Consider the following 18,983-nt stretch of genomic DNA (forward strand, 5'->3'; position numbering starts at 1 on the left):
GTGTATGTGGCTGTGAGCTTAGGGTACATCATAAAGAAATTTATTTCAGAGCTATCTGAAATTCACAGATTAAAATTGTTTAAGATTTTGTTGAAGCGTTGTCTGTTCCCATGCTGTCAAGGCTCCTGAAAGGTGATACCCAACTGTATAAACTCTTTCTATGATATGAAATAGGATGAGAACTATGAAGGGAATAAGGAGGGGGACTTAATTTCCAGAAAAGTGTGCTTTATATTTTTTGTCATTAATATTACCTCATGGAGAAATGATATACAAGAGAGTTTGTATACATGTAGACACCACGCACACCAGACCGTCTGTTGTCTGATGTCTGGCCACTGTGGTTGTGGTCACCCAAGAGCACAGGGATTAAAGGTGAGGAAGGAGGCTGATGGCATTCCTTCTTTGAGTTGTGTTATGCTGGAATTGTATTTTCCTTTCATTCTTTTCTCTTTCATTCCTTTMATCAGATTTATGATCTGATGATCTTCAGGCTGGCTGAGGTGTGCTGTTTGCTCCCAGCTGGGAAGATTCYTTTGTTTTGAATTGCACCTCAAGTGTATGTTGATATTCAGTTGGTCTGAGCACTGGTTTGATCTCTATATGGACTGTTCTTTAAGAGTTGGACTCAATAAGATCCTTGTGAGTCCCTTCCAGCTTAGAATGATCTGTRGAATTCACAAAACTTACAGGCCTGAAAACGGTAACCAGCATCATTCAGAAGGTAAAATATTGGATTGAATTACAGAATAAGCAACTATTAAAATCCTATGTATCTGTTCTCCTTCTGGTCTCTAACAATTTCTATGGATTTCAAAATTTAAGTACATTATGATTCTTATAACTCCTTTTTGTATTGTTTAAGTTGAAATACATTTTCTACCTACATATCAAAGTACTGCTCAGTTTTTACSATTGAAATGGGTATCTTCTATTCCGTTTACATTGCAGAGCCTACTTTGTGGTCCAATAATGATGAGAGACTTATTTAGGAAATTGGTGTGTATTTAGCATTAGTTAAAGATGTCATTCAGCATTCCAACAAGGATATTTTTATATGTCTGAAAGCCATACTTACACAGAGACAACAAAAATGCATCTGTGGGATTCTCTAGGACTCAGTCTCCATTTCTCCTCTAYAGTTATGGATCTTGTGAATGACAAGATGGGGGTCGTTGGAATGGCTGAAGATTAGCATCCCCTGCTGTTTTGTAATTATCAGAATCTGGACAGTCATTTATTTGAATGAAATAATGCATACAGTTTGTGCCTCCAAAGAAAAGCATACATAATGCGATTGTAAGAAGAGGTTTTCAATCTCTCAGTGGGATGTCATAGGGTATGTTTATAAACTTCAACCTGGCAGTGTCTCTGCAGTGGAATTCCACTGGTATTGAGATAATAATTTGCACAGTCAAATTGCTTTCTTTACAAAAACCCAGGGAATTATGAGGCCTAATCCTTTATTAATGTCAACCCATAGGCAGCAAGAAAGCGTAAGATTGCCATTCGAAAAGCCCAGGGGAAAAATCTCGAGGCCATCCGAGAGCTGAATGAATATCTGGAACAGTGAGTGTCTTACAAGAATACGGATTGTGTTTTGCTATTCTGATAAATCTTTTTAATTAAAATGGAATTTGCATTTAATTTACGCTTTTGCTTTAGTACTAGTCATTTGCAGAATCCCTTGTACGTTCTTTCTTTTTTTCCTTTTTTCCTCTCGTCTTCTCTATACAGGTTTGTTGGTGACCAAGAAGCTTGGCATGAACTTGCAGAACTTTACATCAATGAACATGAGTAAGTTATTTGCTGAGTCCRCATAAAAACTGTTAATTTGAAACCCACTCTGTGCAAATCAAAAACCTCAGTGATTTTTTTTAGGGACTAGTGTTGCAAAGTATGCTGTCTCATTTCCAATATACCAGGCCTCAACTGGAAATAATTACTGAGGCTATTTGGCTACCAAATACTTTAAGAAGGCATTTGATTTTAAAAGAGAAAGAGTTTACTTAGTTATGTGTATGTTTCAGTACTTTTTTAAAATCTGAAGTTTAAAAGAAGCGGTTTGAATACAGCAGGGAACAGCACTTATTTCCCACCATTTTTCATTCAAGTGATGTATTTTACTTGTTAGAGGTGTTAAATTCTTTACTTCTAAAATCAGTTGATCACAGCAACCAATATTCCAATTTTCTTSTAGCCTACCTCTCCCAGAACATTTAGTAACCTTTTTTAAAAACCCCACAAAGCAAAACATGGATCCAGAGTTAGAGGCATCTGGTCGCCTGGGTGCAAAACCCAATGCGATCAAGAATGTTGAATGTTGTAGTAACTTGCTTATTGGATATTTAATGTTTTTGTTAGCTTTTTTTATTGCTGTAGTGACAGGAGGAAATCCCAGTGTGAGAGGATTAGCTCAAAGCCTTAGTGCAAGTTTTCTAATATCACAGCATTAATTCAAACCTCCACCCAAAGGCGTATCTTTTTTTTCCCCCTCTTTCTTTAGTTCTTCAGCCCAGCCTGAATTATATCACATTGTTTCCTTTCCTTTTCAGAGGGTACTAAAAGAATCAAATTGTCAAGGAAGAAATAGCCATTCTCACTGTGATGAAAAAATTGTTCCCCAGTCACCTSTCCTTGCGCCCCATTCTCAAAAGAAAATAGTTATTAAACTTCTTTAAATAATGACTTSGAGAATAATATAGATACCCAGATTTCCATTTGATACCCAGCTTTCCATTTGTTTGGGGAAATCTACCAGCCACTTTTCCAAGAAAATAGATACTAAAAAAAATTAGCTAAAAAGATATTTGAGCTTGTCAGATCTGTCAGTATGAAAATGAAGGATAGAGTGGTGCAAACATACGTATTCCATTATTGGTTTGGGGTTTTTTTTGCTATAATCTTTATTATGAAAGTGTGCAATAAAACTGGAGAAAGAAATTGCCTTTGCTTCTATTTGTCTCGGTCTGTAATTCCAATAAAAAGCAATATGKAGAACTTCAGTTTATGGAGAGAATTCATTGTGCTCACTGTACTTCTTGAACATCATTACTATCACTGTACTTCTATGAGCATCATTATTATTATTATTCTTTTGATAATAAGGAAGAAATTGGGCTCTTGGCTAAAAGCAGCTAAAAGTTAAGTTTTATAAAAGAACACAGTTCATCAGATTATTTGTTTTATCAGGTTTACAAGTCACAGGGCTGGTGAAATCGCCATGCTCTTACTGTTGTTCATAAACACACGTAGTTGTACAAGGTTTACAGAGTTCTGCCCTGTTCTGCAGTGATGACTCTGGCTTCTGCTTTTGGACAATGAGGTAGCTGCCCTTTTATCTCCAAATTAATAATTGATATAGATACACGACTATAATAACATGCATGAGGAGAAAACCACAATATGTTTATTTTTGGGTACAAGATTTTGCAGATTATATGGTTTAATATGGTCTCATAATTGCTAAATTGCTTTTGCTGAGATTGAATATCTATCCATACTGCCATTATAAACCTTGTGTCTCTGAATTTTGGAATCCTATCACATAAACTGTGCAATAGAGCTATCATGTATCTCTAGATGATGCAACTTCTGCAGAAAATTCTATCATTTGAAAGATTATGAAGCTGAGATTCTTCTAATAAACCTGCATCTTGAGCTTGACTTCTTAATTCTTTCTGAAAGGTTTCACTTAAAAAAAACTCAAGGGCTCGCCTTTCCAAATGATAAAGATTTGCCCATTTGGACAGTTCTGATGCTATTTTCATACATAGATTTTGAACTGTTTGAATTTTAGAGCTGTTCTTAGTACGGCTTTTTTATCTCAGTTCTGTGGTTGACTGTTGGCAGGTAAAGTTAATTGACAGTGTAAATGCTGTGGTCTGGAGCTGAGTTTATGAATCTTCAGGTAGCTGAATTTTCTTTGGAAAAAAATGGATTATTTTGTAGTCTCAGTTCAGTGTTTTGTAATACTTAATACCTGTTTCTACTCATCACTCTTGCTGATAGGAAATGACACTTCCTAGTTAAATACTTTTCATGAACTRTTCTATATATACCTAGACCGTTAGATTTTGTGTATTTTTTCCCTGWCCATAATATAAAAATAGTAATTTCATTCGAAACATCATTTTAAAAGGAAAMTTCTTTAGTATTTGTGAATTATATGATTTTATGGGGGGAAAAGTAAAACTTGTATTGTGCTGTAAAAAAACTGATGCAAAGGACTATACACTATTGTTTCATTTTGTCACTGTTTTTTGTATTCCTCAGCTATGCAAAGGCAGCCTTCTGCTTAGAAGAGCTTATGATGACTAATCCACACAACCACTTATATTGTCAGCAATATGCTGAAGTAAGTATTTCAGAAAAGTCAATTATGTTTGATTACATTTTCTGTTTTTATGTTACAGAAGTGGTGAAAATGGTTTCTTTAATTTTTTCCCTAGGAGATTTAAAAGAGTATACAGAGTATATTAGCATCTCACAGAACTGAATATGTTCTGAAAACCCTTTTCTTACTCAGTGTGACTAAGCTAAATAGAAGAGTTAGGGCAGGAATTATTGAAGATTAAAACTTATTTTAAATTAACTCTTCTTGTTGAAGTGTTTATGCACTTTCCAAATTAAGTGCATGAGAAGTTAAACTTTTCTATAACAATGCTGCCTAGGAGGTTATGATATATTGCCTGTTACTATGGACTCAGATCTTGGAATCCACATACCAAATTCTGCCTGAAGGAGCACTGGCAAAAGAGAGGTAAAAATTAGAGGTAAATTTAGAAGTTTTAGCTCAAGGTTTTAGCCATCTGAATTCTTCTTTTTCTTTTTTTTTTCAGATTATATTATTTGTTCCTAAACTGTACTGTTAACTGCTTAGAATGGGTTAAAATTGTTTAGTTAATGTGGATAAAATTGCGTTGAGATTAAATCTTGAAAGCCTAAGTAGCTTTCTCATAGAAAGACTTCGAAGCACATAATCTAGTATTTATCCCTCTTTTTCTTGATGTAATATCTGGAAAAAATATATAGAAAAACAATGGAGTAATCCTCTAAACTTTGTGTGCTATTTTGCAGTTGAATACGTAATGAAAGTCATTGTGYTGTTTTGTGTACTTGGTTTCATGCATGCTGAGGGAACATAGTGTCATGAATTTCTAGTGAGAATTTAAAGTTTGTGCTACTTTTCATAGGAGGTTATCCCAAGGTTTTAAGTATTTATAGGTGAAAAAAACCCACTTTTTACTGTTGTAGCGATACATTAATTAAATTGGTGGTAGGGCTTTTTCTTCCATATTTAAATATTTCAAAACATATAATTGGGAAGAACTTGGATTTCTCCCAGGCCGGTATTTGGCTTCTAATAGGACTTGCCTGATTTGAAATACCATGTGAAACAAACTTGGAGTGAATTTTTGTAATATCATTGCTTCAGAGTGAATGCCTGAGGTATGAATGACATGCAAGTTTCAGGGGCTTATCGTTTTTACAGGTTAAATACACTCAGGGGGGGCTTGAAAACCTTGAGCTATCAAGAAAGTATTTTGCACAAGCATTGAAGCTTAACAACAGAAATATGAGAGCTCTATTTGGACTTTACATGGTAAGCATGATTATATATTTTCCATTTTATAATTTTGAATATTTTAATGCATGTATATTGTCCTTTCCCATTTGCTGTTTTGTTTTTTTCCTCCTGTTGTTTTAGCTTAATAGGTCAGATTATTAACAGTTATTTAAAATATGGATTTTATATATATTTGGAGGATGGACAATTTTGTGCTAGTCAGTACTCCTTACTTGAAGTGCTCTTAACCWTTACGTCTTCCCCTATTTTCAAAAGAATTGTAATTATTGGCACATTAAGGTAAGTTCTTGAAAAAGGATTTAAAGATGTGCTCATCTCTAGAGGATGATAAACTGCTGAAGAATAGCAGCACAGGAGCAGTGATTCCTTGYATAGTGGATTTATTTATATAAGTAAAAAACTCTCTTTGGTTCTTAAGTAATATATTTTATTCTTTCAGGTGAAGGTGGGCATAGTTTATGTAGAGCCCTTCCTGCTTTCAAAATGTCTTTTTCTAATATTCAAGGGAAATTAATATTTTTAATGGCAGTTTGGACATACAAGTGATGTATTTCATGTTGTCTCTGGTTAACAAACCGGATGTGGAAAACTAATTCATAATTCTCACTTTAGGAAAAACAAATTGAATTAGCTGATCATATCCAGGTTTAGTTCTTTACTCAATACACAATTGAACTGAAGTCTACTGTAGCTTTAAGTAGAACRAACAATTGTTTAAAAAGTCTCACTAATGCTTATCTGGATGCTGTTTGCCAGTAACTTTAAATTATTTTTTCTTTATCATTTTCACTGTGCATGGGGCTTGGACTGCAAAGATGCTGAATGTTCTCAGCTTATTTCATGCACATAAATTTTATRGTTACACTGGTTTTTGTTTTTATTTTATTGTATTCCTAGTCTGCCAGCCATATTGCTTCCAATCCAAAAGCAAGTGCAAAAATGAAAAAAGATAATATGAAATATGCCAGCTGGGCAGCAAACCAAATAAACAGAGCATACCAGGTTAGTACTTCATTTCTTTATGATAYTCTTGATATGCTTTTCTGCACCTTTATCAGCTGCTATTCAAGAGGTTAAATGTGACATGTAAAGCAGCATAATCTGCTTGGATTTTTTGTGTTCTGCTTCTGTTTGATTTTCTGGAAGTCTTAATTAATATAAGGTTAATATTTTGCATGTATTAATTAGTATTATTTATTTAATAGTTTTAAACAGTTTTTTTTCCTAATAACATTAACTGCATAATTACATAATTATGTAATTATGTTACRTTAGTGTAATACTGACCTGCAAGACTTGGTTCAACAGCTATTTTAGTAAAACTCGGTATGTTTTAATTCTTAGAGTGACTTTATTATCCACTTCTATTTTATTAGAAAACAAATGAAAATTCTAGAATTTTTATTTTTCTTGAGTTTACACTGACCTTCCAAAGTCATATTTAAATGCCTTAGTATTTGTGACTGAAGTTGGTTTTACGTAGTTTTGTAGAAAAAATGCTCATTGAGTTGTGAAAATGTAGACTTTGTAGGCCACAGTCAAAGCTTGCTGAAGTCAGTAGGAGTCTTCAACTTTTTGAAAAATTATGTGYAAACTTYTATATTTTCTATAGTATTATAAGCYTCTGTTTCTTTCTSTAACTRTGRATGAAAGCATGTTTTAKCTCCTRGGCTCTGCTGTCTGTGCATCCCAAATATAGTATGCTTATTTGGTTCCCTTACACCTATTCTTAATGATCTGCAGTCAAAGTTATATATAAGTAATCCTGAACATCGACTTCATAGTGTCCAGTTCTCCCCACAACTTCTTTTTTTGAGCAAAAGTATTGATATTAAATGCAAAGACTTTGTAACACTTCTTTCCTTCTGCAATATTTCAGTATAGGAATGCAGTATTTAACTTTTTTCTTGTTGCTACTGTTTCACAGTTAATACTACCAAATGGCCTTTTTACAAGCACCATCTATTACGGAATTAAATTAGATTTTCCTTTTACAGCCAATGCAATTTTCTTAATACATACTGCATGCCAGTTCCTGGCCAAGAGTGCAGCTTCTTGTGRCTGACGTGTTTTTGATATATTCCAACTCAGAGATATTTTCCTTTTCTCCTGATGGGCCATGTAGCTTCTGTAGCACGGTGAAGAATATTGTATCCCTGGGGACATAATGAAGCATTTTATACTTATTATTTCTCTTCTTCTCTTTAAGTGTCTCTGATTTTCATTAATAAACCATTTTCCTATTCATGATGGTAAAGTGTGTATGAATTAACTACTTKGTCTGAAGTTTCATAAATAACCAGGGCTTCTTTTGACTTGAGGTTGCCTGACATTCCTCTAAATACTGATGGAAAACTCAAGTATTGCAGAATTAAAAACAAAAACAAATAAACACACAAAACCCCAAAAAAGCCAAAAACMAAAAAAAAARTCCTAAAAAACCCCAACACAAACAAGCCCTACCAAAACAACCAAACACTCACAAAAAAACCTCTAAGAATGGAATACACTGTGGATTAATCATTGACAAAAAAAAATGTTTTAAAAGATGTGCAAATTTTTAGTGTTCCATATTTCATATATTAGTGAAATGAACTGCTTAGATTGGAGTGGATTTGCACATGTTTTAAGTAAATATTTTGACTGCAGTTCCAAGTACCAGTAAAGACTTGGTAGCACTTCTGGGAAACGGCCCATTTCACAGCATCAGGGTGGAAATTTAAAACCAGTGTTGGCTGTGGAATTGCCTAGAAGACCTGGAAATAGGCATGTCCTGGTTCTAAATATAATGGATGTTTAATTATGAAAGTTTCTAGTTACTTGATTCACATCCAGATAAGTATACCTGGGKTTTTTTTTCCTTTTTTTTCTTTCCACATGGGGCTCTGTTAGCATCATAATGTCTCTAATAAAACAAAAATTTTATTGGAAGTGGTATGTTGCTAGGTGCATTTTGGGGTGTGTGGGGTATTGAAGTTTTTAAGGGCTTYGTTTTGGTGKTTTTTTTTTCTTTTAGTTTGAATTTTTTTTTAATTATGGTTTCTGTGGAGTTCTTTTGGATCCTACATTAAGCATTTTTTGTTGATGCTTGCCAGAACAGGCCATGTTAACACAACTAACATCTGTATAAAACCACGTGTCATAACTTCTTTGTGACTTCATACTTTTGTGATACATTGCATGCTTTAGCAGCTCTTGTTAGGTGTTTGGGATATAAAATGAAGAACATTGTGTGTGATTAGAATCTTAGGGGAAATTCAGCTCTTGAGAAAATAAAAGTTCTCAAGCTCAAGCCAGRATCTGGCAAGTAAATGGGGTAAAAAGGGGTCAGTAGGGCAATTCCGCCTTCCTCTTCCTAGAAGAACCACAAGAAGTTCTAGTGAGTACAGCTGGGCAGGATGGCCCCAACCCAACCCCCCTGACCTTGTTACACGGCTGCAAAAGTGTTTGACTACTCCAGTTTCTGTCAGAGACTCAGAACATCCAGCAGCTACAGACAGTGGTGTTGGGTGATGCAGTAAGTTGCAGTTYCCCCTACAAGTCAGGGTTGATTTGTTCCTTCCTCGGTGAGGTGAGCAGTTGGAAATTGTCATCATGTGGACCTGAGGATGAAACYGTGGTCACCTGTGGCAGAGGAAGCCCTTACAGTGCTCCTGCCTTAGTGAAGGGTCTGTCTAGACAGTTTTTAAGCTGGATATTTATATGATCTCCATAAATCCTCCCCACTTTCCATGCATTATCCACCTGTAAAGTGTGGTAAGAGCTTTAAAAGCTTGTTGGGTTTGACATTGATTAGTTTTATTGGTTGGACCTTTTCATACTGCTGAATGAAATTTTTCTGGTGGTCATGTTCAAGAGAGCAAGATGCATTTGGAATCCTTTTTGGATGTCTAGATAAATGTTATGAATTTGTGACTTTAAATTCCAAGTTAATAATGCAAAAAGTTACTTTGGAGCAATTGTCTTGCAGTGAGATCTTTCCTCATTTCCAGTTTGGAYTTGAACTTGAATTACCAGCAGTTTCCTCAATAGTTTTGGAAAACTGCCTTAATTTTTTTCAAATGACTGGCTATAGTTGCTTTTAAAATTGTTTAATTATTTTTTATTTCTTTTATGTGCAATTTACTTGAAATATTTTTGCTGGTTCACTTTGAATTTATTCTGTCGTTCCGGCAGTGCGTTTGGGCACTTGTTTTTTGCCTTTCCTATGCATCCTTTATGAAATCAGAGAAACTTCTTGGTTTATTGTCATTTAAAGAAAGCAGTGTGTGAGAATAGAAAGAAAACCTTATTTCAACAGTGTTGGTTAGACTATGCAGCACTATCTTTACAGAAAAACATGGTGATAAAGAATAGTTAAAAGAATTTTCTGAAAAGCACAGATACTTGACCCTTTTCTAGTTAATACACTTATTTTGATGTTAAATATATAACCTGTGCTGATTAGTACTTCTCATCTTTGTCTAATCTAGGAGACACGTAAACTTCTTCAGGAAGAGAGAAAGGTTTTGTAGCTAGGGCTGCTGTAGGGAGCTGAAATTCCTGGCTGCTAACACATCCTTTGAAAAAAAAAAAAAAAAAAAAAAAAAGTTAATTATTCTCCAGGCTTCTTAAATTTAATTGACTGGGTGGAAAAAAAACCCAAATAAAATTTAATTTTAATATTTTATTTCAGAAGCTAGTGAAGTAGTCATTATTCAAAGAATTAGTTGTAAGTTTATTATTATTATAAGCTCAGTTTTGCCTTATGACTGGGAAACTGGTTCATTCCATCTGTGCAGACCCAGAAAAGAACTTCTGTCTGTTCTGAGGACATGAGTCACAGTTCCTTTAACACCGAAACAGAATAAGGCTACCTGGTGCTCTTCAATTAGATAATTGGTTTAGCATGTCCTCTGGTAGAAACATTTCAGCAGAAGCAGGCMAGTTTGATTAATGCTCACAAAAATCTTTAATGTGATCCTACTCATAGTAATTTTCCAGATACATGCTTCTTGGATACATTGCTAAACTATTCTGTGTTAGCAATCTACGTGTTATTTATGGCTGGAGAAAGGTGATTTTGTTACTAACCATTTGGGAAACAGAAAATTAAATCATGATTTAAGAAATGGATTCCAGCTCAATCAGTCAAATTGCTGTGTAATGGCTGAATAGACAAAATAATTGTTCGTCAGGGCAAATTTGAAGTGATTGCATTTCCAAGTGTACTTCTGGTTSTTATGACGCAGAGTTTGGTTTTATTTGTTCAGCTTAAACTACATGTCAGTATCRTGAAGGCAACTGTTCTTGAAATTAGCAAGTAGCATTTTTTTAAACTAATGTCATATGTCAATTTTGCTTCCAGTGTCCATGATGAGAATAAGTAAAAGCTTTCTTTTTTTGAAATTTTTCTCTGCATGCTTTCTGTATTTCTTTCTGTATAAAAATATTTCAGTATTTTTAGGCTTCTGTGCTTTTTATTAAAATTTCTTAATACTTAGAGTTTGAAAGAGTTTTTCCACTTGAAACTTTTGACTTCTGTTTTTTAACTTGATTCTTTTTGTGAAAGGATTTGGAATTACCAAGTGTTTGTTTAATGTGAACAAAGATAGGATATTTTATTCAGTCAGAAATAGGCAAAAGTTGCTGCTTTCACCTTGGAGTGTGTTAAGAAATCTTGGATTTTCCTCTGAAGTTGACTATTGCATGTCACTATGGAACCTGCACAACATGAAGAATGGGTTTATACATACTGCCAGAATCAAAAGMTGGCACATCAGTTAGTCACCTGGAAATATAAAACATGAAAATATGGTGTTTTCAGTACACCTCTAAGCTGTAAAGCATTGTCACAGTAACAAAATTTCTCCTAACTGTTTAATTTAAAATATCTTACTATTTACTGTGCCAAAACTATTTTTTAAAAAACTCAGTGCTGATTGGGAATCGGAACACTAGATTGTAGCCTGGGGGTCAAAGGCAGGTTAACAGGTCCTGCAGCTTGTTGCTGGTGTGATATTACCTGAGTTTGATGACTAAATCTTTCTTAACAGGTCATGAAGAGTTTGCTAAATTAAGTTAATTACAAGAGAGAAGGGACACATTATAAATCAAGGACTAACTATGCGAGACACCAGTGGTATTTGAAATAAAAAACTTCAAATTGAAAATTTACTGAGTGTTTAGATGTTAACATTTAAGTAGAGAATAGGCTGTTTTACTAGAAGCAAGTTTTAGTTACTGTTTCTGTAATTTCTTTACCACCCTCCTAACCTGAAATTAAAAACTTGTTAGTGCAGGTGTATTAAAAATGGTTAGGAGTTTTATTTGACTAAAGACMATCTGGTCAGTGAATCCCCTGTGTTAGATATGGCTGATGTGATGGGAATTGTCAGTATCATTAGAAAAACCCTTCTGAGTTCAACATGGGGTGGTCAACATTTCCTATCCTTCTGCCCCTTCCTTATTAAAGCCATTAGTAGTATTTATTAAGCTGTATCTTTCTTTCTTATGAAGACAGACTGTATTTCAAATCTTCTCTGAAATTGCTATTTTAATAGTRGTCTATAATCAAGTACAATGTCATCACTCATGACTACTTTGAACCATAAAATATATGTTGTCTTGATTATTTCATCATAAATTTTGATAAACAGAACTCTTTCTTGTCTTGCTTTAACAAAAAATAATTTTACCATGCTTCATAGAAGAAGAGTGATACAGCTTGTATTCTGGTAACAATTCTGAGTTTTAGTTTGATGCTTTGAAGTTTGTAGTAAATAGAGTTAATTATTGGTGCTTAGAACTTATTTTCACAGGATTTAGACATACGTAGAATTTTTGATATATAACAAATAACAATCCTTTCTTTCCTGTTTAGTTTGCAGGTCGCAGTAAGAAAGAAACTAAATACTCTTTGAAGGCAGTGGAAGACATGTTGGAGACCCTGCAAATCACTCAATCTTAGTTTGTCACAGAGATTGAATATGAAATTTTCCTATACCACACTGAACCTGTACTGACCTGTGGGTTATGTTACTCTAGTGCTGTTAATTTTGTATTGATTAATGTGCTATATAAAATACCATTTTATGAAAAGTAAAATGCCTATTTATTGCTGCTATAAGAAATGTGATGAATACCCACTGAAATGAATAACTTATCCACATAAAATCCTAAAGAAATGACATGCCGCATATCAATCTCCTCAGATTTTTCTATGTACAGTACCTGCTTCTAAGCCATAATTTGTAGAAATAAACTTGTTAAATGATTAAAAAAGCATACAGTGACTTACTGAACTTGCAAATGGAAATCACAAATTTATATATGTAGATCAATAAAGTATATTAAACATTTTTCTTATTTGCATATTTAAAAGTAAAAGCATGCTGCAGAGGTACACTCTTCTTTCAAGTGATTATGAGTGGATTTTATTAGAGAAGAAGGTTTGTTAAGGGTTTTCTTAATGAGATGATATCTTGTACTTTAGAAAAGGAGACAACTCATTCGCTTTGCTTCAGAGGTACTGTTGTACTGGCTTAAAGCCAAAGACATTCCACTCTGTGGCTTTGTGGGCAAATGTTTCCATGTCTCTATAATTCTCCAATCAGTATCTGCACATTCTCTTTTTTTTTTTTTCCCTCCTCCACGTCCTTTGTTGTACATGTGTTTCACAAGATGAATTTCAGCTCTATGCTGGTCTCTACTGGTTCTGTGCCCCTGATATGGGCACCCCTTTGCTGTGGTGCTTTGGCTTCTCCACAGCAAGCAGGGGTGACATGAGACAGCTTGTTCAGCTGCCTGGCACTTACTGGGGGACAGCGTTTGTCACACCATCAGCATGAAGCGTCTAGCACACTGTAAAACTGTATTCTATTTTTTAGGCACTTGTTTTAAATAAACAGATAATTAGTCTAACAGCCTAGTTCAAGCATTTTGCACTTCTGATCATTCTGGATGCTGTTCAGATGTGTACTGTGGCAATTCAGTTGCACAGCTATAATTTCATTTGCTACAGCTTCAGTAAGATTGTGTAACAGCAGCAAGATACCCTTGGCAAATTGTAATAACAACATTGCAATGTTGTTTTMGTGTCTGTTGCCACCATTCAAGATGATTAGACTTTCAGATTTTATGCTGCCTAATCTATATAGATGAGTAGGTCAAAGGCTTCATATTAAAATGTCCCTACTATGAACCTGGACTTGATGTAATAAAACACAGCTGAGTTCCTTCTTATAAACAAAGCAGCAATAAAAACTTCCTTTAAAGCTTGAAAATTCATACAACTGAGCTGTTTTTTTGTATGAGACTGGGACTTTAAAAAAGCATGTGAGGTCTCCCTCCTGTTATCCATGAAATACGTTGGAGTTCAATAGTTTGACAGAATGGTACCATGTCACGAGAGTTAATTGTATGTGAAATCATAAAATAGCTTAATTCATAGCTGTTGAAATACAAAACTGCAAATACTGCATAGCATTATATTAAATCATCCAATTCTAACTTGGGGAAATAGCGCACATCCTTTTATGATAATAATTCACAAACTGGMCTCAGAACAGTACTTGTGGCTAGATTATATATGCTTTGGGTGGAAAACCAAGAAATTACAGTAGTTGAACCTGTGCATTTCTGTTGTAGTCTTTGATAGTATGAGTGTGCCATCTAGAGTTTTAAGCCCTCATTAGTATTTTTTTTTGTGTTGTACCTACATCTCATATAACTTGGTCGCATTCTAAAATTAAAAATGATGGGAAGCAGTACTGAAAGTTAAAATTACTTARTGCATAACATTTTTCTTCCAAAGTATTAAAAACCAGCAGTGCAGCAGGCATCTGCTGCTGAAATGTGTGGTATATAAAGCTTTGTTCAGAGGCAGCTTTTAATATAAAAATGTCAGATTTGGGTATTTAGTATATCAGTTTCTCTGTAAGGAAATCTGTTCCGTTTCTTGTTTTCAGTTATTTGATGACAATTTTCATGTCATTTGGCTACTTGGCACCTTCTTTTTAGTGCTACTTAGCATCTCCTTGAAATTAGTATTTAAYGCTCTGATTTGTGCTTGCATTTTGGCAAAATTTCCACATATTAGAGCTTGCAAGTTAACCTTGCAAATATTTCTGACAAATTTGTGATTCCTTCAAGGTTAAATAAATTACTCCTATGAAAATGCATGGGCAAACTCCAACAGAACTATTGAATTGCAGCAGTGGAAATCGAGAGTATTTTCCACATTCAAATTTTAAAATGAAGTTTAAAAATCCTCTGCCTGCAGGAGAAGTAACTGCATGAAATGCCCTGCACTCTAAGCAACAAAGAGCTTGCTGAGAAGRGAAGCTGTCACAAAGTATGATCTTTGTAAAAGTAATTTTCCAGTTCTAGTAAATGATTTTGTAATGTTACGGATGCTGTGTTGCATTAAAGAATAGGTTTTCAAAGAATGGGTGACTTAATTAACAAATGAACTTCATTATGTTCTGTATTGTGCTCTGACAGTGACAAATGCTACACAAAAATATTATCAAGCATTCAGTCTCCTCTTTCCAACATAAAAGGCTATATTTTCATATTGTTTCAGTTGACAGCAAAATCTTGAGACCTTTGCAATGCCAGATTGTGTAGCGATGACTGTCTTTATTTTCTTAAACAGACTTTGGTAACAGGCTTGACAGGGAGAGCTCAGGTTTACCTGAGGAGGTAAAGGTCATGGAAGAGCCACCAAAACCTCCAGTTCTGCCTGATACAAGCTACTGGTGACTTCTAAAACTTTTTGTCCAAATGTTATACAATTCATATTATGTAGCGGCAAAAAGCACATCTTGTTTAGAATATATCCCTAAATCTCTTCAGTTCAGCGCCCAGAATATCTTGCAGTTGCTATTGGAAACTCTGTTATTAGTCAACGGAGGACTTCCTCTTGGCAGTGCTGTATTTGTAATGGCATCCATGTTTGCTAGTCACTGCATTTACAGTGGAACTTGTATTTCAGCCAGCTTTAGAAGGGAGGGGAAAAGGAAAGCAAATTAAACTTGACTTACTGGCATGAATTTGTTAGCTTCTTGTTACTTGCACTCTCATCTTCCAAGAACACCAACTGTAGCTTCAGTCAGGTTTGCAATAATAATTCTTGTAATTTAAGAGCTTCTATATATTCAACTCTAAACTTAGAACTCCATTAAAATTTAAACTGTAGAGATTCCAGTGAAACACTGCTGTGTGGTGTGCACATACCCCCATATGCAGCAAAGGACTACTCCCACCCTCCTTCAAGTTGGTGTCAGATTAGAGGAACATCAGTACAGTTTTTGACTGGTTTTGTCTAGAATGTTAGTATTGCTTAATGTTTCTCCAAATATTGCTTAGTACCTGTGCTGCTCAGTGTATGAATAGAATTTTAGGACTATTGGTCAACTACAGCAACTAGTCTACTGTACTACTCTCTACAGTAGAACASTAGATTACTTGAGTCTCCCCAGAAACTAGTTATCAGGAATAAATGGGTCATTAATCTACCTCCCTCTTAAATAAGAGACCCCCAACAACAACAAAACCCAATAGAAAAAAAAAACAAAAAAACAAACAAGCAGACCCACCCCACCAAAACAACAACAAAAAAACCCAAGCAAAAAAGCTCCCCCCAAAAAAACCAAAATGAAAAAAAGAAATCAACCCCACCAAAATCACCTGGGAAAGTTAGTTTTTTTCAGCTACTGGATATGGAATGGAAAACCTTAATCAGTGCACTTCATAGGTTAATTTATTTTGCCCTGTGATGAAGTACAAAGCAGTRCAATCCTTTCAGTGCCTGTCAGGAAGGAATGCTGGACAGGAGCACACAGCTGCTCAACCCAATCCTGTAGTAGGGTTTCCACTGGCAAGCTGCAAGGAACATCCTGTCCATTTGCTCTCAGGATCCCAGAAGTGAGCAGTCAGGGTGAAAAGTGCTAAATAAGACTGGCCTGGACAGCCAGGTGGAGTTGGTGCTCAGGTCCATGCGCTCAGAGACCCAGCACAGCACCTGAGCTCTGCTCAGCTAGGGCTGCTCATTGCCATGAGTCTCCTCGCTCATGGCTGCTGCTAAGGACTGTCCTGCCCTCTGCTTTACTTTTATCCCCTTGCCATCTCCACAGCTGGAATCTTGCAGAAGATCCAATTTTGCTTTGGGAGGTGAGGATTTTGCTTGCTGGTACAGAGGGGAGGGTACAGATGGATCAGTTTGCTGGAGTGATCCTGGCTCTGAAGGTTTTGCACATTATTGGCTTCAGTGCACCGAGTGACCAGTGCACACCTAAAGGTCAGCATGTAAGGCTTTGCCTTGSACTGAATCTGCTCAAATCCTTTGTGGGTGCTTGACAAAGAATGTCCGAGGTTGGATGTGATCCGTGCTGAGTGTCCCATAAGTGTATGTAAAKATCTTTTACGGTGACGTGGTGACTGCAGTTTGGGTCTCACAGTCACTGGGCCTTTTTGTATGTGTGTGTGAAACAGCATGGGGGAATCACTTCAGGAAAACGGTTCCAGATGGGAGGCCACTTTATCCAAGGTCAAAGGGATGGCTGGAGGGAGGATGAGACACCTTTTTTGCTTGAGTAAGGCAGCAGTATTAGTAGAAGGTGACATCCTTCATCCTTGTGTATTTTAACTGCTTTCAGTGTKGAAGTCAGGGTTCCTCGTGACATTTGTGTGGCACGTAGGCATCTACCTCTGGGCCGTGGAGAAAGACACATTTACAGTGACTGCTCACATGGGAAGTTTCTGGTGGGCTTCCATCATGGCAGGCCACCACCTGTTTGCACTGGCAATAGAAGCACTGCTTGTGTCCTAGATGGGGCTTGCTTAAATAAGATTCCTCTTAGGATCAAGGCTAATTTTCCCCAGAGAATGAAGGCTCTTTTTCCAAATTTATACAGTTTTTCTGTATCATGCTTTTAGGTTTTGGACRTAATGTTTGGAAGTGAAACTTTAAACCAGGCAGATATAATCCTCCCAGGAAGAGCCTGCAAAAATCAACACTGAAGCAGTTTCAAAAAAGTGAGCAGCAAGTAAAATTAACCATTGCCTCTGTTTATTTAGGTAATTGAGCTTGACATAGTRGTGTGTCTGACAAGTTGGTTTATGKTTTTTGTTCCATTAAATACAGATACGACACTCAAAGCTGTCATTGCCCATCTGAGAGTATTTGTTTCAGTTTAGACTTTGAAAACCGTGTAAATGTAGATAGATCATGAGGTGGACAGCAGTGTAAGAAAACTACCCAGCAGCACTGTATCTCTTTCCCTGAACAGCTGTTACTGTTTATTCTGTTTAAGTTAGAATCAAGAGTGAAAACCATAAAAAATTATTAATAGATCTATTAAAAGGCAATAGCTGCTGTGTCTGTTTAATTCTGGAATCAGTGCTGTTATTCCTTTTTTAATTAAATTATTTTTTATGGGCTGTTTGGCCATTATTAGCAGGCTTTATTGTAAGCTGGAAAAGTGCTTGAAAGATTCAAAGAGGATGAAAACTCTGAGAAATCTATAAATATTCTAGTATTTATGCAATTGAGATAAATTGTATATAAAATGAACACAGAATTTCTGTTTTAAACATATCAGTAACGTTTAGTGACTTGTAACAATATTGTAATTGTAGTCATGCCAAGCTTTTTGATCAAAACTTCCCAGAAATGTGATGTCTMTATGGAGCCAAAAGATCTAATAAGCTTTTAAGTAAAATTTGATTTAGTTAAGTGTAGGCACCACCCAGACTTAGAAAGGAGCCTTTGCTAATACAGATAATTTGTTCCTCTTGGGAAGCTCCCATATGCAGGTAATTCTGAGCCTCATAGCCATATGAAAGAAACAGCTACAACTATTAGAGTAGTTTCAAAGAACATCAAGGYCTTTCCACACATAAACCATCTTCTCAGTAAAGCAGAGGTGTAGATGTGGTCATTTGGGAACATCTTTGAGAGCAAATCAATACATGATATCATCATTGGAATTGGATGGAGAGGCGTAGCAAGAGACTTAGATCTGTCTTTCTTTAGACCCTTTTCTAAAATGTGAAGTTTGTTGAAGAAAAAGCCCTCTGTGAAGAAAGTTTGGTGTTTCAGCTTTCTAACTACATAACAGAAAGTGAATTTTGGGGGGTATGAGGATGACAAGCTGGTGGGTAGGTGGGGTCAGTGTGCAAAGCAGTGTCTTACACAGGTTCCAGGCTGATAACATCTGGGCCTTCTGTGCCAAGGCAATAGGACCTGGTACCCTGCTCTAACTTTGGGATGAGGACAGCCTTTCTCGTGTATTTGCAGAGCCCAACTGTCGTATTCAATCTTCTGAATGCCTGTATAACATGAACAGGGCTTTTAAAAAAATTCCAGTGATTTCCCAGTTCAGAGGAGATCAATGGTCCAATTTATTCC

General features: G+C 35.7%; 1 protein-coding gene across 1 annotated transcript in view; it reads left to right on the plus strand.

The window, feature by feature from the left end:
- The window catches only part of EMC2 (ER membrane protein complex subunit 2), a 37,211-nt gene extending 24,229 nt beyond the window's left edge, over positions 1 to 12,982 (plus strand). The window contains exons 6-11 of the mRNA XM_057375775.1: positions 1,484 to 1,569; positions 1,738 to 1,797; positions 4,276 to 4,357; positions 5,495 to 5,605; positions 6,488 to 6,592; positions 12,453 to 12,982. Coding sequence (XP_057231758.1) covers positions 1,484 to 1,569; positions 1,738 to 1,797; positions 4,276 to 4,357; positions 5,495 to 5,605; positions 6,488 to 6,592; positions 12,453 to 12,539 — 531 coding nt within the window. The 3' untranslated portion in view covers positions 12,540 to 12,982. The remainder of the gene's footprint in view (positions 1 to 1,483; positions 1,570 to 1,737; positions 1,798 to 4,275; positions 4,358 to 5,494; positions 5,606 to 6,487; positions 6,593 to 12,452) is intronic.
- Positions 12,983 to 18,983: the final 6,001 nt, after the last annotated feature.

This window comes from Malurus melanocephalus, unplaced genomic scaffold (assembly GCF_030028575.1).
Source record: "Malurus melanocephalus ecotype Western Australia unplaced genomic scaffold, MMel_1.1 scaffold_258, whole genome shotgun sequence".
Taxonomy (NCBI): domain Eukaryota; kingdom Metazoa; phylum Chordata; class Aves; order Passeriformes; family Maluridae; genus Malurus; species Malurus melanocephalus.